The sequence below is a fragment of the Oncorhynchus nerka genome, linkage group LG9b, assembly GCF_034236695.1.
Source record: "Oncorhynchus nerka isolate Pitt River linkage group LG9b, Oner_Uvic_2.0, whole genome shotgun sequence".
NCBI classification, from domain to species: Eukaryota; Metazoa; Chordata; class Actinopteri; order Salmoniformes; family Salmonidae; genus Oncorhynchus; species Oncorhynchus nerka.
The window spans coordinates 6,391,668-6,415,471 of record NC_088424.1 but is presented as its reverse complement, the minus strand read 5'-3'; the positions used below and the strand labels follow the sequence as shown (position 1 = coordinate 6,415,471).

General features: G+C 41.8%; 1 protein-coding gene and 1 pseudogene across 2 annotated transcripts in view; one reads left to right on the top strand and one right to left on the bottom strand.

Moving 5' to 3' along the window:
- The window catches only part of LOC115114193 (artemin-like), a 41,091-nt gene extending 31,602 nt beyond the window's left edge, over positions 1 to 9,489 (top strand). For both annotated transcript variants that reach the window (XM_065013314.1, XM_029642253.2), the window contains exons 2-4: positions 7,363 to 7,454; positions 7,671 to 7,869; positions 8,043 to 9,489. In XM_065013314.1, coding sequence (XP_064869386.1) covers positions 7,413 to 7,454; positions 7,671 to 7,869; positions 8,043 to 8,536 — 735 coding nt within the window. In that variant the 5' untranslated portion in view covers positions 7,363 to 7,412 and the 3' untranslated portion in view covers positions 8,537 to 9,489. The remainder of the gene's footprint in view (positions 1 to 7,362; positions 7,455 to 7,670; positions 7,870 to 8,042) is intronic.
- Positions 9,490 to 18,716: 9,227 nt separating this feature from the next.
- Positions 18,717 to 20,634, bottom strand: LOC115113902 (prostaglandin E2 receptor EP4 subtype-like; annotated as a pseudogene).
- Positions 20,635 to 23,804: the final 3,170 nt, after the last annotated feature.

Sequence of the window (23,804 nt, the reverse complement as noted above, 5' to 3'; positions counted from 1 at the left end):
TGAGGTATCTCCAGAAAAACTGTCTGTGAAGGCAGTTGTTTCCATTCACACAAAGCACAAAGTTCAAATCAATTGAACATTCCAATGACCCAGTGGCCGACTTAGTAGAAAAAAGGCAGACATTGCTTTTCACATGTAAAACCCCACAGTAGTTAATTTCTTTCAGTTAGAATAGAGCCCCACAGTGGAGGTGTTATAATACCCAACAAGGAAATCGTTTTTTCACCCTTCATGTTTCCCATAGGGGATTTTAGAAACACTTCAAATAAGGGCTGTTTTTTTTTAAAATTTGCCCTAGAGAGTTCACAGAATTGTAAATTAAAGTAAGTTTAGCCAATTTATTCATCACTAAATGTAGTTAACAGATTGTTAATCCAGAGACTCTTACCTTTGCCTCGATTCGGCAGTCTCATCCAGAGCATCACTGAATTTGTAGATCTGTATGATAGCCACATTAGCAGCTAAATAGCATTTAATTGGGGGGGGGTAAATACAGGCAAATATATTGATAAAAGTCACCTTGTCCGAGAGAGATTTACACGGTTATCGAAACATCACGTCAAGGTAGGCCTAAACAAAATACAGCCCTTATTTTAAGTGTCTAAAATCCCCTATGAGAAAAATGAGTGGTGGAAAAAACGATTGGGCCAATTTCCCAGTTTGACCACTAGGTTTTATGGGTATTAAGACTCATAATATGGTACTCTAAAGAGCCAAGCAAACTGACCAAAGAACCAATCACAGCAGTGGGAGTGGCTTAGTGCCATTGAGGTTAAGGTTAGGGGTGATATGTCTAATGTCCTTCTGGAGGATACATTTTAACGCCCACCCCTGGACCCTGTTCCTTATAATAAGAGGCTGGAGAGTATGATTTCCCACTCCACAGCATCTCTGAGAGGGACAGGGGTTTAGGCATGAGGGTGAGGGTACTAATCCGCCCATGCTACTTCAAACACTTGGTTCCCCAGTAAAAACACCATTACCTGTTTTTCTCTGAACCTTTCTAGAGCTCTCTTCCACGGTGAGAGGATGCTAACCTTGGGGCCATGGAGGTAAATCACTGCTCACTTAGACCTGAATTCTATCTTGAGATCTGTGAGCGGAACCCAAGCTTTCGCACAGATCTTCCATCTTCCACATCAAGGGAGGCCTAGTGGTTAGAGCGTTGGGCCAGTAACCGAAAGGTTGCTAGATTGAATCCCTGAGCTGATAAGGTAGAAATCTGTTGCTCTGCTCTTGAACAAGGCAGTTAACCCACTGTTCCTAGGCTGTCATTGTAAGTAAGAATTTGTTCTTAACTGACTTGCCTAGTTAAATAAAGTTTAAATAAATGATTTATGAGAAAGTCAAAGTTAAGTGCACACATCTCAAGTTAGGATTCTGCCCTTAGGTTATAGTTGTATCACCAGGCAACCACTTTGTTTGCTTCTAACCAGCACCACTGATTGCAACCAGCTTACTCTGTCTACCCTTAAGGACTAATTGAGGTTCAGTTGTACCGCTTCCTCTTTCCTATCCAGAGCCACTATGAGCTAAACACTGATATTGGCCCTTGTTCTCTCATCTTAACAATGACCCTGCACTGGTATATCCTAATCCTGTATCTGCTTGTGCTGTCTTGTTAATGCCTAGCATGCCAGTGAATGTGACAATGTGGCATGACACTGACCATAGGAGTTGGCAAGACGGCACAAACAGATCTTGGACCAGGCTGAGCCTATTCAGCTTGACTAGGCACTTTTGTATGATCTCTTAGTATGATCGGAAGCACAGATCAGTACTCTCTCATTAGCCTGTCTTTGATCTGTAAACGGCTATTCTGTTGTGTATCAGTATCTTTGTGTGGCACACAACCCCCATGTCTGTATGAATCTGTCAAGACTGCCCCTGTCTTCAGTAGAAGACTCTCAAGCAACTCTTCAGTGCAAGAAACGACTTCTAGCTAGCATCTCCTTCAGGGATAGCCTGCCCAGGGAAGTGTTGTCCACACCTTCTGATTGCCGCTTCTGACTGGGTTTCTCCGAGCCGCAAACATCCCCAGCTCTCTGTTTCTCATTTTGGCAGCGTTCTGTGGATTTTCCACCGGTGACAGCTCGGCTAAAGAGTGGAAACTGGCACTAACGAGTAATCACCTCTTCTCCTCTCCAGCCTGGAAGGGATTAGGGGATTATGCGGCGTATTCAGACCCTCTGGTTCTGTCGCTGCTGACTGCAGTCTAAGTCTAGCAGCAGTTAGAAGGGCACATCTGGTGCAGCGGTGCAATCAGTGTGGCGAGAGTAGTAGGGGGGTCGAACCCAAACCCGACACGTTAACACCGTAAGGACATACAAGTACAAGACTGGGTGGGGTTTGTGGGTTTGCTACCAGCACAGTCTAAAAACTGAAAAGCAAACAAACATAGTAGTAAACTGCCAGACTTACAAATTGTCTGTTCTGATTTGTACGTGAACTGTATATATCAGAACAGGTTTGCACAGGAACCAGAAGGAATAGGGAACACGTATACAGTATATCATCATAGGTGATATGGGAGTTTGTGTACCCCCAGATAAAAGTGTGTCTGGTAATGATTAGGCAAGGACCTGGCGGCTGTGGCTAGTACTCTGCATCTCCTCTTCTCCTCTTTCTCCCCAGGTGTCTTTTATTGCGGTGGTGATTTAGTGAGGTCCCTTCCATACCCCCATGCCGGCAGGGCTCTGTCTATGACAGGTAGAGCTGGCGGATAGAACACCTCTAATGGGGCATCATTATAGGAGAGGGTTCTGTTCTGGAGAGATGGGATGTGGGCTGTTAAAGGAGAAGTTCAAGATTTTACAACTTGATGTTAGATGGTTCCTCACCTCGCAAGTATGTTTTTTGGCCAGGAGAAACTGTAATCCATGGTTCGGTTTTCTAGCAGCCGCGACAAACTTAAACTTTAGCCACCTCTAGCTAAAATCAATGGAAGTGATGATTTATAGTTTCTCCTGGCCCACAGACTACTTTCAGGGTAAGGAACCATCTAACATTAAAGACGCACTTCAGCTATTTAAAAAAAAAACTTTTCCTGTTGAAAAACAATATCCCACATAAAGATACAGTAATGTACACACAAGTAACAGTAGAAATAAAATGTTGGTGCCCTCCGTTGTCACCCCCCCACACACACACACTTGTGCCATGTTATGAGGATGCCTGGACCACTTATTGAGATGTGCCTTTTGTTAACTAAATGAGATGATAAATGAGGTGAAAAGGACACTGGAGTGCAACTTTAATTCGTAAAATCATGAACTTCCCCTTTAAAGTGAGACAGAACACAGAAGGGAATCCCAGCCTAGCTTGCTCTACGCTTCTATGGGAGCTTTCACACATGTAGAATACAGAATGATGTACAGTGCCTTCAGAAAGTATTCGTACCTCTTGACCTATTCCACATTTTGTTGTGTTACAGCCTGAATTGAAAATGGATGAAATATTTTTTCCCCTCACCCATCTTCACAAAATACCCCATATTGACAAAGTGAAAACATGTGTTTAGATTTTTTTTTACAAATGTATTGAAAATGAAATACAGAAATAACTCATTTATATAGCATTCACCCCCCTGAGTGAATACTTTGTAGAAGCACCTTTGGCAGCAATTACAGCTGCAAATCTTTCTGGGTAAGTCTCAATGAGCTCTCCACACCTGGATTGTGCAACATTTGACAGCTATTCTTTTCAGCACTGTCAAATTGGTTGTTGATCGTTGCTAGACAACCATTTTCAGGTCTTGCCATAGATGTTCAAGTAGATTTAAGTCAAAACTGTAACTACGCCAGGGAGGAACATTCAATGTCATCTTGGTAAGCAATTCCAGTGCATATTTTGCCTCGTGTTTTAGGTTATTGTCATGCTGAAAGGTGGATTCGTCTCCCAGTGTCTGTTGGAAAGCAGACTGAACAAAGTTTTCCTCTAGGATTTTGCATACGCTTAGCTCCATTCAGTTTATTGTTTGTCCTGAAAAACTCCCCAGTCTTAATGATTACAAGCATAACTATAACATGATGCAGCCACCACTATGCTTGAAAACATGGAGAGAGGTACTCAGTAATGTGTTGTATTGGATTTGTATTCAGGTCACAAAGTGAATTACTTTGCCACATTATTTGCTGTATTACTTTAGTGTCTTGTTACAAACAGGATGCATATTTCGGAATATTTCTTATAGTGTACAAGCTTTCTTATTTTCACTCTGTCAATTAGGTTAGTATTGTGGATTAACTACAGTGCTGTTGATCCATCCTCAGTTTTGTCCTATCACAGCCATTAAACTCTGTAACTGTTTTAAAGTTTCCATTTACCTCAATGATGAAATCCCTGAGCGGTTTCCTTCCTCTCCGGCAACTGAGTTAGGAAGGACACCTGTATCTTTGTGGTGACTGGGTGTATTGATACACCATCCAAAGTGTAATTAATAACATCACCATGCTCAAAGGCATATTCAATTTCAGCTTCCTTTTTTCTACCCATCTACCAATAGGTGCCCTTTGCGAGGTGTTTGAAAACCTCCCTGGTCTTTATGGTTGAATCGTTGTTTAAAATTCACATTAAACACTATTATTTCACACACAGTGAGTCCATACAAACTTATTGTGTGATTTGTTAAGCACATTTTGGCTTGCCATGAGAAAGGGGTTGAATACCTATTGACTCAAGACATTCCAGCTACTCATTTTAAATTCAGGCTGTAACACAACAAAGAAGCCACTTTAAACGTATAGCTAGCTACCCAACTCGGTGATGATAATGTGAAACACGTTTATGTTCAACCAATGTCATTCCTCCATATATTAGTTTTGGGCGCAAGCCCTGAGCAAATATCAATTAACATGTCATTATTGATTGTTTAATAAAACTGTTTTAAGAAGGAGAGCTTACATTATTCCCCTCTATATCAGGGCAAATGTATCCTTACTCAGAACAAATGTACAATTCAATGACCTGTATAAGTAATAGGTGGGCACTGTACCAACAACACAAATATAAGGTGACAACCAATCGACTCTCGTATTGCACATTTGCAGATGAACAGGCTGCTGACCATACCAAATCCCTTGAGGCACATCACACAAACATACATTCACACACAACACACACACACACACACACAGGCTCCGAAGCTCTGGAGGTCTTCAAGACTCAGCAGCCCACCTCCACCTTCTACCCTGAGGGGCTGGAGGTATTGGACTGTAAACAGCTCCAGAGTGGTGGGGTGAAGTGAGCCGGCCAGACAGGCCCACATAGACACCCAGCGTACAGGGCTAAAGGAGGCTAAACGCTCCCAGCTGTGGAATTAAGGACTCAGTACAAGGCCTCTCAAGGGACCGAGAGGGGATCTGTTGAAAAATCCCCTTTAACCTCTCTCTCTTAATGGCCAGTTTTTAAATCAGGTTAGGGGAGAGGGAGTTGGTGAGTTTGCTGCCTGGTTTTGGATTGCAGTCTCTCTCGGTCTCTCTCCTCCGACACACACATGCGGGTGCGCACACACACACACACACACACAAACACACACATTTATCTCTGCTTTTCAGGTTCCATTGTGTAAGAGATTGTCTGCTTTCTCCCTGGGCCTGATTTGACCTATTATTTCTCAGTAACTATATTGATATAGTCAAGCTTCTGTAATCTTCGGCAGCATAGCCAGTGATGCAAGCACAGATCCTATCGTAACCTTTGCACTGTAATCTCCCCAGTCCTCCATCATCCTGAGTAAAGATAGCATCACGATGATTGTCCTCCATGTAGTGCACTTCTTTTGACCAGAGTCCTATGGGCCCCGGCCTAAAGGAGTGCACTATAAAGGGAATAGGGTGCCATTTGGGACGCAGGCCGAGGGCTGTATTTAGAAACATTGAAGAGCAGCAGAGTTTACATACCTTACCGTGGACCTTCACGTCCCGCTCTGGTTCAGCTACCAGGCTATCGCGTCTCTCTGGTGGATGATAGATGACTGTTGATGTATCTTATATAGGCCTATGCTCGTTTTTACAGAATCTGCTGTGCCATCCCCGTGTGTTGTGTCAATTTTTCGGGTGAGCTGAATTTCATTTCACCATAACATCGGTTGATGTCGAAACCAACCAAGTTTGACTGAGTTCATCGTTATGGGCTTTAACATTTCCAGAAGACATCTCTTGAGAACCGGTGTTGTTTCTAGTCAATCCCTCCACGTATGCACGTATCCTAAGGTGTTACTTACATGGCACGTCAGCTGGGATACGTATGGAGAGCTGAGAGACAGGACCAGTAGCAGGATGTGGACAGCTAAGCCCCCAGCTGCTCAATGAGAGTAGTGCAGGGTGCTGAATCCATGCCTAATCTCTGGTGCAATTCCGTGTGCTTTTAGTTCTTTTATTCCTAGATGAGTCCACGACGAATAAATGGCAACTCATCTCTTTGGAGAGAGATCACTTGATCACTTGTTTCTGTTGCGTTTCTGAGCCCAATTGATTAAATTAACGCTCCGCTGTTCTAGCAGCAGGTGCTTCACTGTGTTAACAAATTAAGTGGAGCAAACGCCCATTGGTATTCAATATTTGAGTCATTTAGCAGAAGCTTATCCAGAGCGACTTACAGGATAGATTAGGGTTAAATGCCTTGCTCAAGGGCACATTAACCAATTGTATACCTAGTCGGCTCAGGGACTTGAACCAGCAACCTTTCAGTAACTGGTCCAATGCTCATGAACCGCTACGCTATCTGTGAATCTGATCTGCTTGTTGCCGAAACTGGTGATCGAACCAGGAACCTTTAGCGAATGTTCTAAACCCCAGTCAAATGTTGTGTTTGAGCCTTTTTAGGGTTCTTTACAGGAAAAACCCTTGAGTGGGGCATGTGGTGCTGCCCTTGACATACAGCTAACCCGGTCACACTGTACACCTCGTATGTAAACATCTGCGATGCTCGCACCCCTTATCACCACCTCCTCATCTATGTGGTTTCCCCCGGTGCCCCTTCTACAGAACCAGCCCTACCTCCTCCTAAATAAAGAATGTCTTTGACAGCTATCTGACTGAAGGTAGCCTTTGTCGCTGGACAGGAGCTGTTGTGTGGCTGTATGTACAGACAAGCCGACACTAGCCGCACTCCCCGGCAGCAAACACTAGCCTTTTTACCTCCGTAACAATAAACATATCCTTCGCATTGAGGACATGATTGATGTGACACGTCGGGTTGTTTTAAGGGTTGAAAGGGTGTTTTTGTACAGTATTCGTTAATATGGATACGTTATCGCAGGCCACATCATGTTGTGCAGTTAGTTTATGTTATTCTTTTCAGAGTGCGTTCTTGAGATTGGGACAATTGACAGAGCGAGGCCTTGTTCTGCTTTCCCTCCAGGTGGACCAAGATGGAGGACGAGGAGGAGAGACAGACCGGGGGTTACCGCAATGCCGTCAGCAGGCGCCCCTTACCACCTGAGTAACTGGAAGGTGAGTGACTCGTTCTGCTTATTGGTGACTTATTATCTTTACTATCATTATCATCATCTTCGTAATCACCACTATTATCATCACCTATCAAAAACATCTCATCCTCTCCAACATCATCTCATCATCATCCTCCTTTATTATAGTTGTCATACTGTTGCCTGTGTTGTTTCTCTGAACTGTGGACCATCTTCCATTAACTACTGTCCGCTTTTGTAGGTGGTGCTGTGGGTGGTGGTCTCTTTGCTGCCCCTGGTGGAGGGGGCCCGTATGGGCACTGGTTTGGGGGCAGACTCTGTCCTGGCTTTGGGATGGGTGGGAGGGATGTGGGAGAGGCAGCTCCCAGACACTCTACCTGAGGTGGATGAGCAACAAGAGGAGGAGAGTGACCCATACTCCCCCTGGCATGGCCTCTCCGGTAAGAGTGGAACCAGGAAGTGCTTTTTAGATCTCTGTTTTCTACATCACTTGTTAATCCAACATGATGTTCTCCATGAATAGGGAATAGTAAAAGAAGGGTGTGCAATACGATTACAGAGTACAAGCCACTGATCTTCTCTCTCTCTCTCTCTCTGGCTCTCTCTCTTTTAGACCCCTCTGTGATGGACGAAGCGGACGACCACCCCAGTGGCCGGTGGGTGGTCCGTTCCCCCCGCAACTCTGACCCCTCAGACGCCGAACCAACAGGCTTGGCCAAGAAAAAGAAGAAGAGGAGGAGGAAGAAAGAGAAAGAGAGGGACAGAAAGGGCAAAGGAAAGGGCAGGCAGCCCCAGCAGAGCAGCCCAGACTGCAGGGTGGAGAAACGAGAGATGCGGGTGCGGGACTTGGGCCTGGGCTTTGACTCGGACGAGATCATCCTCTTCAAGTTTTGCGTGGGCTCCTGCCAGTCGTCCAGGACCAACTACGACCTGGCTCTATGGTCCCTGATGGAGAACGGGTCCCTGCCGCGGAGGACCTCCCGGCGGGTCAGTGCCCACCCCTGCTGCCGGCCTGACCGCTACGAGCCAGTGTCCTTCATGGACGCCCACACCACGTGGCAGACCATCCAGTCACTGTCGGCGGCCAGCTGCATGTGTATGGGCTGAGGGAGCCAGCCAAGAGGAGGATGAATAGGGCAGGGTGGCAACTGTCTGTCACTCACGCCTGCCTGATTATATACAGATGGTGGCTCGCCACTGAGTTTGGGTCTAGGGAGAGGTTCTGGGAGGGCAGAAGTAGTCGCTCCGAAACATATGCAACAGGGCTGGTCCCCAGTACAAAGCAGGATGGAGATTCTGTAGAGTGTCTATGATGGTGGAGTGAGGTCACGCCTCTTCCTGTTGTACATTTTCTGTTGAGGATAAAGTGGATTCGGTTGCAATGAGAGACTGTCATGACCGAATGGCAAGACAGTCTCTGGGAACAGTTTTTAACAAGATGGTGACCACACAATGATAGGATCTTAATATCCACAGCAGTTGGGATATGTATAAGACTGACCTGGAGTACTGATTAAAATATTGACTCAAAGGTCAAAAAGAGGACCATATCTCATTGCATTTGACCACAAGTAGACAGGCTCAAAACAGGGATTTCCGTAACTTCATTTTTTCAATGTTCTCTTGAATTGTACGAAATGGATGCCATGCATCTCTTTGCATTACTGCATTATAGTCAACATATTTATTACAGATAAGTTATTTATTTATTGTCATTTCATATGAGGTCGTTTTTATGGACTGTAGATTTATATTTATTGTCATGATCACATATCCCGGGGGGTTTGTGTTGCTGGATCCTTAGGCTTTGAATTGTGTTTGATTTTTTGGGGGGTTTTGAAACATCAAAAAGATCAGAACAAGTGGGCAAGGAACTCAACATGCAGTATGTCTCATTTCACGCAAAGGAAGGAAATAGTCTTGTGGCTGAAAACCTAACCAGGTTACAAGCTTAGTTTCGTTTTTTCATTGTTATTTCAGAGCAATTACAGTCAATATTACTATTGAAATGGTTTCCTTTATTTTTGTACAACAATGACATTATTCTGCGTAGGAATAAAGTATTTCTAGATATACTGTGGATTGCTTATTATTTCTAAGATTCACCCCTTACCCTCACTTCACCTCTGCTTGGTTGCAAGTTGGGAGTCCTGGAGTATATCACACCCTCATATGACCTTTCAGATCAATGCAGATCAATGCTAGAGGCGATGGTTGCAAATTAAGGGCTGGATTCAATCTGTATCGCGGAAGATCCGCGTAAAAATGTTTCCGAATGAGCCGACATATGTAGTGTTTATCATGAATGCAGTCTTTGCCAACACGGGTACATTGTCTTTACATTTCAAGAGCTACAATCTTCCGCTATACCTCTGCAATGCGGATTGAATCCATCCCTAACACTATTGTAAATGTACCCATGGTAGTAGACCAGACAAACTGTAAAAGGTACTTGAAAAATAATTGGCTTGTTAAAGGCTGTCACACATGCTAGATTTTTGTCAAATCTGGTGAAAATTGACATAATGGAAATAGTGATACATTTCGGTCACATATCCGAAATTATTGTGTATATCAAACATATACACTTAGACTATGGAATTGATGCCTTAATAGTTACTTTTCATACAATTATTATGCTTTACACCATGCAAATATACATAAAATATTACCATTCAGATGTGTTCCGCTACAGTTGTGGTCTGTAGCGCCACTAAGGACCATTCTCAGATGATGTAGACCCTCTCAGAGGTCTACAACTGCGGGAGACCCCACTGGACCAGGAAAACTTTGCGGAAGACCCCACTGGACTAGAGAGCTTTAAGCCAGGCATGTACAAAAGAAAAGCCTACTTTGCATCATTTTGGTCAAACTTCGGTTTTAAGCAAACAAAAATATTTTTCTCAGACAGTGTAGATCACCTCTAATTAAGAAAGAAACGTCTGAATAATAAGCACCTTACCTTGTGAGGATCGGGCATTCTGAGGCAGAGATATTGGAACTAAGTGTAAATGCAGTCAAAGTTTACATTTTTGAGGTACTGATAGATTTTGGCCATTTTCACTGAATATAAAGACAAAATAAATGTACAGTACCAGTCAAAAGTTTGGACAAACCTACTCATTCAATGGTTTTTCTTTATTTTTACTATTTTTCTACATTGTAGAATAATAGTGAAGACATCGAAACTATGAAATGACACATATGGAATCATGTAGTAACCAAAAAAGTGTTCAACAAATTAAGATAGATATTATATTTCAGATTCTTCAAAGTAGTCACCCTTGTCTTGATGACAGCTTTGCACACTCTTGGCATTCTCATAAATGGGTCTTCCAAATGGACAATGACCCCAAGCATAGTTACAAAGTTGTGGCAAAATGGCTTAAGGACAGCAAAGTCAAGGTATTGGAGTGGCCATCACAAAGCCCTGACTTCAATCCTATAGAAAATTTGTGGTCAGAACTGAAAAAGCGTGTGCGAGCAAGGAGGCCTACAAACCTGACTCAGTTACACCAGTTCTGTCAGGAGGAATGGGCCAAAATTCACCTAACTTATTGTGGGAAGTGTGTGGAAGGATACCTGAAAAGTTTGACCCAAGTTAAACAATTTAAAGGCAATGCTACCAAATACTAATTGAGTGTATGTAGACTTCTGACCCACTGGGAATGTGATGAAAGAATTATAAACTGAAATAAATCAATCTCTCTACTATTATTCTGACATTTCACATTCTTAAAATAAAGTGGTGATCCTAACTGACCTAAAATAGGGATTTTGTACGAGGATTAAATGTCAGGAATTGTGAAAAACTGAGTTTAAATGTATTTGGCTAAGGTGTATGTAAACTTCCGACTTTAACTGTACACACTCAGAATCCATGATGACAGGTGATTACTGTAATTTATGACACACAAATTAATCCACATCATTTCTAAAGCATTTGATGCTCTCTGTGGCATCATTCTATGGGAATTTAGCCACCCCCTTGTCAGGATGAAAATACTTAATCTGCTCTTTCTATGACAGACTAAGGGCCAACCATTAGTGTATTTTTTAATCATGTGTAACGAATTGCGTTTAGATGTAGTAAATATAAACATTTGGACATGGTGATCAATTTGTATAATTTTCACTTAATATCTTCAGGATTTTTTTCTCTCACGTTTATATTTGATTGTGTGGCTAGTAGTAATGCTACCAAGTTAACAATAATAATGAGAAAGGTATTGAGTTAGCTAACATTTCCAAAAATCTAACCAAACAAAAAAAGTACAACTTTTTTGAGATGCGTTTGTGCCGTCATGTGCATTAATGGCACAATTTAGGAAGGTGTGCTCATCGTTTTGTGTGTATTTACACACTATGAGGTTGGAATGACACTGTGAAATTGTGAAAATTAGGATAATGTCCTTTAAGTGTAAGAGCTGTTTGAAAATACTGCCTGAAATATACAGGGCCTTCGGAAAGTATTCAGACCCATGACTTTTTCCACATTTTGTTAGGTTACAGCCTTATTCTAAAATGGATTATACATTTTCCCCCCCTCATCAATCTACACACAGTACCCCATAATGACAAAGCAAAAACAGGTTTTTAGAAATTCCTTGCCGCTGAAAAACATCCCCACAGCACGATGGTGTCAGGTTTCCTCCAGACGAGACGCTTGCCATTCAAGCCAAAGAGTTCAATCTTGGTTTCATCAGACCAGATAATCTTGTTTCTCATGGTCTGAGAGTCTAGATGCCTCTTGGCAAACTCCAAGCGGGCTGTCATGTGCCTTTTACTGAGGAGTATCTTCCGTCTAGTCACTCTACCATGAAGGTCTGATTGGTGGAGTGCTGCAGAGATGGATGTTCTTCTGGAAGATTCTCCCATCTCCACAGAAGAAGTCTAGAGCTCTGTCAGAGTGAGCAAGGAGGCCTACAAACCTGACTCAGTTACACCAGCTCTGTCAGGAGGAATGGGCCAAAATTCACCTAACTTATTGTGGGAAGCTTGTGAAAGGCTACCCGAAACGTTTGACCCAAGTTAAACAATTTAAAGGCAATGCTACCAAAGACCATCGGTTTCTTGGTCACCTCCCTGACCAAGGCCCTTCTCCCCCGATTGCTCAGTTTGGCTGGGCGACCAGCTCTAGAAAGAGTCTTGGTGGTTCCAAACGTCTTCCAATTGAGAATGATGGAGCCATTGTGTTCTTGGGCACTTTCAATGCTGCAGAAATGTTTTGGTACACTTCCCCAGATCTGTGCCTCGACACATTCATGTCTCGGAGCTCTACAGACAATACCTTCGACCTCATGGCTTGGTTTTTGCTCTGACATGCACTGTCAACTGTGGGACCGTATATAAACAGGTGTGTGCCTTTCCAAATCATGTCCAATCAATTGAATTTACCACAGGTGGATTCCAATCAAGTTGTAGAAACATCTCAAGGATCTGAAGGGTCTGAATACTTATGGTATTTCTGATTTTTATTCTTGACACATTTTGCAAAAAAATCTAAAAACCTGTTTCTTTTAGCTTTGTCGTTATTGGGTATTTTGTGTAGATTGCTGAGGAATTATTTTTATTTAATTAATTTTAGAATAAGACTGTAACATAACAAAATGCAGGGAAAATCAAGGGGTCTGAATACTTTGCAAAGGCACTGTAAGCCTGTTTTTGTGGGATGGAATTGTGGCCTGCCTGGTGAAAAGACACTCAGAAAGACACTTCTGAACAGTAGGGGAGAGTGGGGTAAGTTGAGCAAAAGGGGTAAGTTGAGCCATATTTGTTTCTAGGAAACCGTACACAAAATGAATCATTTTAACAAAACATTTAGGAAGAGTTCATCATTTCATGGAGTCTGTGGAGGAAGAAACCACATGGAAAAAGTGTTAAGCATTGTTAGGTCGAAAAAACAGGTTTTCACCAATTTATTGTGTTAGCGGTTTCATGATGCTTGTATCTAAACCAAAGTAGATATTTGTAAGACTGTTCTATACATCAGTTGGTGTCTCTATAAGCTTCAATATGAGGTCCTAACCCTAGCATGAAAGTGCATCCTTGTAGCTGTGTGGGCTAATATAGTCCAAATGTTTACCTTGGGGTATGTTGAGCCTATGATTGAGCCAATGGCAAGTTGAGCATATTGAAGTGTTTTCTTCCTAGGCGTAATGCAAGGCATTGTCGCTGGGATATGAGTTAACAACAGGGCCTGGCCTATGTTGAAAGTGTTTTTAAAAAGTACAAAGTGTTTGTTAGGTGTTAAGCCTGTTGAAGATTTGCAACATATCACATGAATTACAAAACTCGTATGATATCATTCAGTTGCAAAATTCCGTAACATATGACTCGAAATGGATGACCTCGTAAACCATCGGATGACGTAGTACACAAAAACGGGGACCCATTTTGGCTTGTGAGCACCACTTTAAAAACTGTGCTGAATTGTGTTTGGGAAATAAAGATAGACATGGTTTTAAAAAGGTAATATTGGTAATATTGTGGAAATATGTAGGCAGCTTTAACTGTAAGTTGTGCCGAGGACAAGCTACGTTTTCAAAACTGTAATGTTTTCACGAATTATGATTATTTCCAGGGATACACCACACCCTGAAATAGATGTAGATCTCTTTGTTGGGAAGAATACTATATTTCCCTTGGCGGAGTGATGCTGAACGTAAAAATGGCTCAATTTATTCCCTTCTCCCTTACACTTCACCTCGTGAGGGTCAAACATTCTGAGGCAGAGATATTGGAGAGATTGGAACTAAGGAAGAGCTACTGGAACTAATGCAGTCAAGGTTTACATTGTTGAGGAAATGATAGATTTCATATTCGTATTCGCGGCCATGTGAATAACATTCAAATGTATACCTAAATATACTGTACATACTTGGAAAATGGCAACGTCCTTCATGGCTGTAATACTAACAAAATCCAATGCCTGTACTAAGATCTTGACGGAGGTTGTGTGGGTATGTGGAACATTCTCTTTAACATTCATCAAGGTATGATCATAATTATGACTAAAGTCATGCAATGGAAAATATCTTCCATTTCAGTCATGTTGTGAAATGAACGCAATTAAGCTTTTAGTACATGCGAACAACAGCATTATACTGTACCTTGGTTACAGTGTAAATCTAGCTACCACACTTTTTTCAATTAATTTGGAAAATTGAAAATATCTATTAGGCACACACACACTTTGACGATATATCCAGTGAAAATCTTCTAAATTGATCACCACATCTAAATGTTTATGTTTACTATGTCTACATGTGATTAATTACATATGATATTAAAACGCTTGTCTTGGATGTATTTACCCTGACAGACTTTAGAGGGTGACTAAATTCCCATAGAATGGTGGCACAGAGCAGATGTCATCAAATGCTTTAGAAATTATGTGTATTTATTTTATTTGTCATAAATTACTGTAATTATCTTCAACAATCTGCCGTCGTGGATTCTGAGTATACACCGAATGTACAAAACATTAACAACACCCGCTCTTTCCATGACATCAACAGACCAGGTAAATCCAGGTGAAAGCTATGATCCCTAATTGATGTCACTTCAATCAGTGTAGATGAATAACAGGAGACATGTTGAAGAAGGATTTTTAATCATTGAAATAATTGAGACATGGATTGTGTGCAGTATGTGTATCATTCAGAGGGTGAATGGGCAAGACAAAACAATGAAGTGGCTTTGAACGAGGTATGGTAGTATGTGCCAGGTGCACGTGTTTGAGTGTGTCAAGAACACATTTAACAGTTCTCGTGTGTGTCAAGAATGGTCCAACACCAAAAGGATTTCTAGACAATTTGGCACAACTGTGGGAAGCATTGGAGTTAACATGGGCCAGTATCCCTGTGGAACGCTTTTGACACCTCGTAGAGTCCATGTATATGGTTTAAATAGTACATTTATTTTTTCTTTACATTTAGTAACACTTTACTTGACACCCAGCACCATAACACATTATGACACAGTCATAACCATATCATGTCATAACAGCTGACATAACCTGTCATAATATGACCATAACACTGTCATGACACATATATTTACACCTATATGTCAACAGTATGTTTATGTTATATATATATATATTTTTTATTGATCATATTAAATTGTAATTGTAATTTCACACACATTGATGTCAGACATGCATCTACCCCAATGCTCTGTTGCGGATGACTGGGATGAACACAGGAGCAGGACAAGACACCCTCTTTTTGACTGAGGACTGATATAAGGGCATGTATATGATAGGCCTCTCTGGCGTATATGATTATGATGGTCATAATTCTTCTTGACCGTGTCGTAAAGTGTATTTTCTACAAGTTGTTTAAAATATGATGCAAAAAAACATGACTGTACAGAATTCATTACAACAACAAGAACAACAAAGGATTTAAGAAACAAACTTAAAACGGAAGGAAACTTGGCAGATTTTTTTTTTTTTAATAGTATGTGGGTTTTGACACTCTTATGTAGGTGTCATAACCAGTCATAAAATAACGCAATATATGTCACATCAGGTGTAAATATATTAGTAATGACAGTGTTATAGCCATATTATGACAGGTTATGACACGTTGTGTCAGCTGTTATGGTATATCTTCTCACCCCCCCCCCTTAAACGATTTAGATGCACTATTGTAAAGTGGCTGTTCCACTGGATGTCTTAAGGTGAACGCACCAATTTGTAAGTCGCTCTGGATAAGAGCGTCTGCTAAATGACTTAAATGTAAATGTAAATGTATATTATGACATGGTTATGAATGTGTCATAACGTGTTGACACTGGGTGTCAAGTAAGTTGTTACCATTTAGAGAATATTGTCATAATCTGTCAGTACCTCGAAAATGTCAACTTTGACTGCATTCACATCTGACCCCTTAGTTCCAATATCTCTGCCTCAGAATGCCCGATCCTCACAAGGTAAAGTGCTTATTGTTCAGAGGCTTCTTTCGGAGGAGTTAGAGGGGATTTACACTGTCTGAGAAAAGTGTTTTTGTTTGCTAAAGCCCAAGTTTGACCAAAATGATGGAACTGATGCTTTTCTTGTATGAATAGTTTAAAGCATAATAATTATACCAAAAGTAACTATAATAAATATGTTTATTCCACAGTCTAAGTATTTATAAATGATTAAATAGTCCGTTTGTATTAATATGCTAAACTGTATGAAATGTAACTATTAATGCATCCATTCCATAGTCTAAGTGTTTATGTTTGATAATCCCCTCAGTTTTTGTTGTGGATTTCAGGATATTTGTGTCAATTTATGCCTATTTTCACCAGATTTGACCTTTGACCACAAGAAAATGGCCTTAAAAATCGACATTTCATGTGACATCAAGCCTAACTCTGTGTATCACCCCATCATTGTTTGATGTAGCATGGATAACAGCCTTTAACACACATTTTTTAAAGCACTCTTTCCAGGTTGGCTGGAAACCCCTGGCAACACCTCTTTTACGCTGCTGCTACTCTCTGTTCATCATATACGCATAGTCACTTTGGCTATACATTCATGTACATACTTCCTCAATTGGCCCGACCAACCAGTGCTCGCGCACATTGGCTAACCGGGCTATCTGCATTGTGTCCCACCACCAGCCAACCCCTCTTTTTACACTACTGCTACTCTCTGTTCACACACACACACACACACACACACATCATTTTTCCACACTATTGGTTAGAGCCTGTAAGTAAGCATTTCACTGTAAGGTCTACTACACCTGTTATATTCGACGCACGTGAGAAATAAACTTTGATTTGACAGTCCTGTTCAGTTAGAGTGGTTTTACCGGTAGTTTCCCTTGTGTCATAGTGCCCCCTACAGGTTGGATACAGAAATACAGCAACCTGAAAGGTGTTCAGTTCACACTATTCATCTCAAGAAGGCATCACACGTTTTCACCTCAAAAATCCATAGGAATTTTCATCAACGTTCGAAGTGTGTGAACCATTATCAGGTTGATGATCTCTCAACACAAGTGTTCATCGCTTTTGTTTTCAGAAAAAGACAAACAAATAAGACCTCAACAAATACATAAAATGGCCCGTGCTTCATTTAAATAGATTAGACCGAAAAACTGGATGCCAAGTCACTTCACGTCACAATGACTCGTAACTGCTGCCGGGTCTCATTCTGTTTGAGCTTGATCACCTTAATATGTGCGCTTTCCGTAATATGCTTATTATGTCATTCACTCACGACTCAACTGCATTTAGTTAAGCATCCTTGAGGTAACAAGTTGTACTGTTCAGATGCATTAATGATCCATTAATTCAAAAACGCACAATACTAATGACACCATTTGTTTCACAATGAATTTTCCGATAGTTTGAAAACACATTCAAATAGGAAAGTTGATCACAGTTAAGTCATCAAAAACATTCAACAGTAAAAAACGAAGTTTGACATGTTGGTACATTCAGTTACTATTCCCTGCATGCAACGCAGGTATGGCACAGAAAGAACCAGCACTTCCAATTAGACTGACACTGTCATTGCATCAATGCTGGGAAATATATTCTGCAGTTACATTTTTTTACTGGATATGTGTACAAGAGAATTTCAACAAACACCTTTTGCTACTATTTCTGTTGGATATATCCAATGTGTGCACCACACAGTACACAGAATGCATTGCAACTGCCTCTGCAACCCAATGCTGCAAGGCAAGTGCAGTATTCCACTGGAGATGAATGTGCTTCTGATGTACACAAACGCAATGACGCTGTCCGTGTGAGCGAGTGCATTACTGTCTGCTGCATTGAGTTGTAACTTGGGAGCATCCTTTGACGGAAAAAAATATATATTTGTATCACTCAGACTGACATCTGAATATATCAAGAAGATCCTATAAAATGGGACCAATGTGTAAAAATGACATTCTTAAATTCATTGAATTCAAAAAGTATAAAGAGATGTCTGTCGTGAAGGCAAGTAGGTGCCTATTGTACCCATTTGGCATGATAATAATAAAAATGAATAATACAAATTTTAAAACTACATCTTTAAAATTTGCAAATGGGTCCATTTGGTAAAATCTCTTCTGTGTACAGAAGCCCAGTCTTTGTCACATGTAGGCTACATCAAGGTCCCTGCAAACAAAAATGACGTCCCCAGAACGTCTAAAGGGTCCTTAGAACGCCCCGTTTGCTGGGGGAAATGACCGGTGTCTGTCTGGCTGTCAGCATCTCAGACATTTGCTGTTAAAGTCAATGTGAAAACATTCATGTTTTGTAGAGGATACCACAGTCCTGCAGTTGCTCAGAGGCATTACTCCGTATGACAGGAGCTAGGTGTGCTGAAGGTACAGGTGACTATGTCCACTTTACTGACATGCCTATGGAGACCTGCTGGTGCGCACTTCGCCGGAAGCGCCTTACTGCCTCCGAGCATTGACGCCATCATGGCCGGTTTGGACACCACAGCAAGTTCCGCCTGGAAGCTGAGCACGGCAGTTTGGTCGACACTAAACGGATGGAAGTTATCCCGCGCTGTGTCAATGTCCCAGGCTTGTCGCATGGTAAAGTCTGTAAACGATTTACTTTTGGTGCTAACCTGGTTCTCGAATTCATTTCTGTAGTTGGTTGTGCATAATGACACATAACTGGTCTCGTTAGTGCATTCAAATGACAGGTGTGAATGTTGACTGCCAGTGCCAAGAAAGACTAAATTAGGCCCGGGCCCCGCCTTGACTTTTCCAACTGTATTCTTCATCCTCTCACAGCCCTTAAAAAACAGGTTCTTCCGACAGAGGATGTAGACCCAGGGGTCCAGAATGGGATTGAAAGAGGCAAAGCGGATGGCCATCAGATCACTCCGGTAATCCGGTTTCACTCCAGCACAGATGTAGGCAGGACCATACAGCTGGTTTACAAAGATGCGCACCTGTCAGATTGAGAGAATATATAAAAATAGTATATGTGGATAAAGCAAACAATTTTTCAGTAATATTCATGTATGTCTGTGTTGCATAGCTTTGTCCATATTTGAAACACATGCCTATGGCATGTACAATAGCTTAAATTAAAATGTCCATAGATGCCTTTTACTTACCACTAAAGGAATGGAGCACACCAGGAAAACGATGGTCATAAATATTAGCAGCCAGAACATTTGGATCTCAGCCGCGGACAGGCTGGTGACAGAGGGCAGGAACCCGCGCAGTGAGCCACCTTGCGCGGACACTTTCGCTCTCACTATCCGCGTCTTCTGGCTCATCCTCACAAGTGACATACACACTGCGAAATTGCACAGAACTGTCACCGCAATCAACAGCAACATGAACCCACCGTAAAGAAACGAATACGAGGCGGCGAGGGGGTCCGTCGCCCTCCAGTCCAAGAAACACCAAGTTCCCGGAAAGTGGCGCATGTGCTTCCCGAACCCAAAGCTGGGCATGATGCACAACACAATGTTGGCCAGGTAGATACCCATGAGCGCGAAACGCGCCATTGTCCGGTCAATATATTGAGAGTAAAAGTATGCGTAGTTTATGGCCAAGTATCGTTCAACTGCCATGGCGCACAGGATAGACATTCCAGCAGAGCCGAAAAAGAGCATAGAGAAGGAGAATAAATCGCACAGTAGTTCCCCGCCGAGCCACCTCTGGACTATGTAGGTGGCGATAACCACCGGGCTGGTGAAACAGGTGCCCAACAGGTCCGTGATAGCCATTCCAACAACCAGCGTATAGAAAGTGGTCTCCTTCTGTTCTTTCTTTGAGATGCACAGCACAACAATGGCAATGAGGTTCCCCAGGACTCCAACGGCGAACATAGTGGCTGAAGTGACCAGGGATTTGGATTCCAGTCGCAGAGGTGGGAAAGTGCTGTGGTTGTAGGTGACACAGAGCGGTTGGAGTAGTTCTGAAATGTTCGAGCCATTGTCATTGACGGAATAATTCATAATTCTTAAATTAAAACTGAAACAACATAGCTTGATAGCTTCAACTTCTAAGAAACATTCACTTTCCCACCATGCAGTATCTTTACAAGAGAACATCAAATAAAGTGTAACCTACGATACCACAGAACATATGTTGCTGGGCTTTGTTTTCGTCCTACCAGCAAGCTCAAACAGTTCCCATAACAGTGTGGTTTGGTTTGGGTAGTATCTACGACGACTCCTGACGCTGCTGCTGGTATTTAAGCCACTGTTCGCTCGCACACACCCATTGATGTCAATAATGTGACGTCAGGCACACGAGGTGTAGCCTACATTTTTTAAACGTTTATTTATCAAGACAAGTGAATGTTAAGAACTAATTCTTATTTACAACGACCCCCTACCCGGCCAAACCCGTAAGACGCTGGGCAAATTGTTTGCTCCCCTATGGGACTCCCAATCACTGCCGGATGTGATATAGCCTGATAGTACCATTCTTCTAGGTTCAATAATGGACCCTGCATGACTTCAACACATAAACATAAATCCTTGGAAAATAAGTCTGTGAATATTTTTTATAATGAATGTTCAACCGTTTGTTTTAAACTCGTCTTTATTCAACAGCAGACATAGTCTACACAGAGCGGTTGGAGTAGTTGAAACAAAATAGCTGGTTAGCTTCAACTTCTAAGAAACATTCCCTTCCCATCATGCAGTATCTTTACAAGAAAACACAACAAAAGCAACATAAAAGAAACCCGGACATAGTCTGTCTACTCAGTGTACAGCTCAGCAACACAGCCCAGGTGATCTGAGCCACACCTATGCTTTTATAGATCATACATTGGGGCAGGGTTGCAAATTTCACTGGGGACATGACCCCCCCCCCACATTCTGAAATGGCATTTTTGTCCCCACCAGTTTTATCATTGTGCTGTGATACAAAATTCGCCAAGTGTGCTTTAGGACCACGCGGACGCCTCAGAGTGGTCGGGTAGGCTGTTTTCCAGGTTTCAGCCAGCTGGATTTAGGACCACATGGACAACACAGAGCATGTGGAAAGGCTGTGTTAAGGCAAAGGGAGAGATTAACAGAGGCAGCTTCTGTCTGTGTGGAGCCATTTGTAAAAGAGTTGTAAAAGCAGAGCAGAAACTGGCTACTCTTTAGTTGACTGATCTAGTTGGCAAGGTACAGTTCCTTCTGTTTGACAGAATAAAAACTAGCCATCTCACTAACTAGCTATTCGTTTTGCCTCAATCACACTAGACCTGAATCAAATGATGAAACCAGCAGCCAAACGATTTAAGACCAATATATTCTGAAGTTTCTTCAGCGTGATGTGGGTTTTTATTAGTCAGCATAGCAATGTAACGTTGTTGATCTGTTAGTTTCCCTGGCTAATGCCCTACTTTTCACACTGCCACTGTATAAACAGCTCAGCAGGCTTCACTGTCATGGTGCACAGTCAGTACACAACACTATGCTCATCATGTCTTAGCAGGATCAGATGTTGATAGGTGTCCCTGCAGGATCAGACAGCCAGGGATGACCAGTCTACAGAGCTCAGGTCAATTTTGCAGTATGTTATATCAATCAGTGAATGGATACACCGTTCCATCTTGAATTGATGGGTAGGATACAGTCTGGGATCTGGGAATAATGGTCATTTCAATGATTGAACCATTGATTCTATTCATTGGTAATATAATGTATAAATGTACACCAAGGTAGTTCTTTGTAATGCCTCATCTGAGCAGGATCAGATGGTGACGGGTCTCATCAGGGTCAGGAAGCTGGGGACAACCGGGGACGGCATAGAGGTGAACTTTTGCAGATGCAACACTTTATTCCCTCTGTGCAGCAAACACTGGACAAGCAAGAAACTTCAAAGAATTCAACTATTTTTAGGCAGTCCTTTAAACTCCTAAAGATGATTTCCACAGTGTATAAAGGGTTGATAGTGGCTTTTCCCGATGACACAAAACACGTAAAACAAAAATGTGAGGAAGACCTGGGATACGCTACGATGATGATGAATGGATACAGATATGTTTGAATGGTCATGTTCATATCATCTCAGACATAAATTACTGCAGTTTAAGACCATACATAGAATGTACTATATGCCAGTTAAACTGAATAACATCGATTCAGAAATGTCATTATTCCGGAGTAGGTGTAAAACCAAAAAGGCACATATTTGCATATGTGATGGTCTTGTGAATGCTGGCTGAATTCTGGCAGAGTATGTTCCTTTATCTCAGCATGTCTACAGATTCTCCCTGGTTTTGTTTGCTTTGAAATTTTGATTCTGGAGACTGTTATCAGAAGAAACTGTGTAACCAAGCATTGATATCGGCTAAGAAATACATTGCCTTTAATTGGAAGGTTGGTTATGTATCACTAGATTTGATTTATTACAAGGTTAAGGGTATACTGTGCAACTTTCATAAGGTCTGGATTCCTTATATGGAATACTGTATGACAAAAGGAGTCTGTATTGAAAACATGCTCACGTTTGGAGAGATACCTATTTAGGCAATCCCTAGGGGGTGTCCACTGTACTGTTGGTTGTCACTCTGGCCACCAATATCCTAAAGTTGAGTGGGGTGTGTTGGGTTGGGGCACTGCAGGGCCGTAGACCCCTAGGGGCAGGATGCGGTGACCTAGCTATATTGTGTGTAAGTAAAAAGAGCTCTACAGTACTATTAGTCCTATGATATTAATTATATGGAGGATGGACTGTTTCTGTATGTTAATGTGTAGGAGGTGTATGTGTGTTTTTTAAAATTAAACTTTTGATTTCCAAATCATTGCCTTGAGACATCATTTTTTGGGGGGGGATGGGAAGGAAGTTGTGTTGGGGACAGAGTTGAGTTTTTGACTAGACTGGTGGGGGTCGGGCGTGTAGGCGGCTCTGGCTGGCTGGGCGGTGTGGCTAAAATCTGATAGGATGTCTTAATAAAGATAATCAACACATAGGTCTTTGTACCTTATTTGTAAGTAAGTTCATTTGTAAGGCTATTGGTTAAAGGTCCAACACCAATGTTGATTATTGAATTTACTTGCTGTTTGAGGTGAAGAAAAAAAATACGTTGAGCTCATTAGTGGTGGTAAATTAAGACAGTTTTTTTGATGATCAGACATCCCCAAATGGGCACATTTATAGGCCTTTTTTCCTTCCATGTTGCGCACAGGCCAGGTGGGCTAGTCCTACTTCTATATGCGTAATCAGGTGAGCTTTCCTTACTCAACATTGACAGGAGCATTTCAAAAGAAAGACGATGAATAAATTGTCAAAACTCGTAAATGCAATGAAATAAACAAAAACTTGTTCCTCACAAGTGTAGCATGGGTTGTGAGTTCTGCAAAACACATGCCCACTCCGACAGGGAGAATGAACGGTAAAAGACTGTAATAATACTTTTTTGAATGCATTAAAAATGACCATAACTAAACAAACAT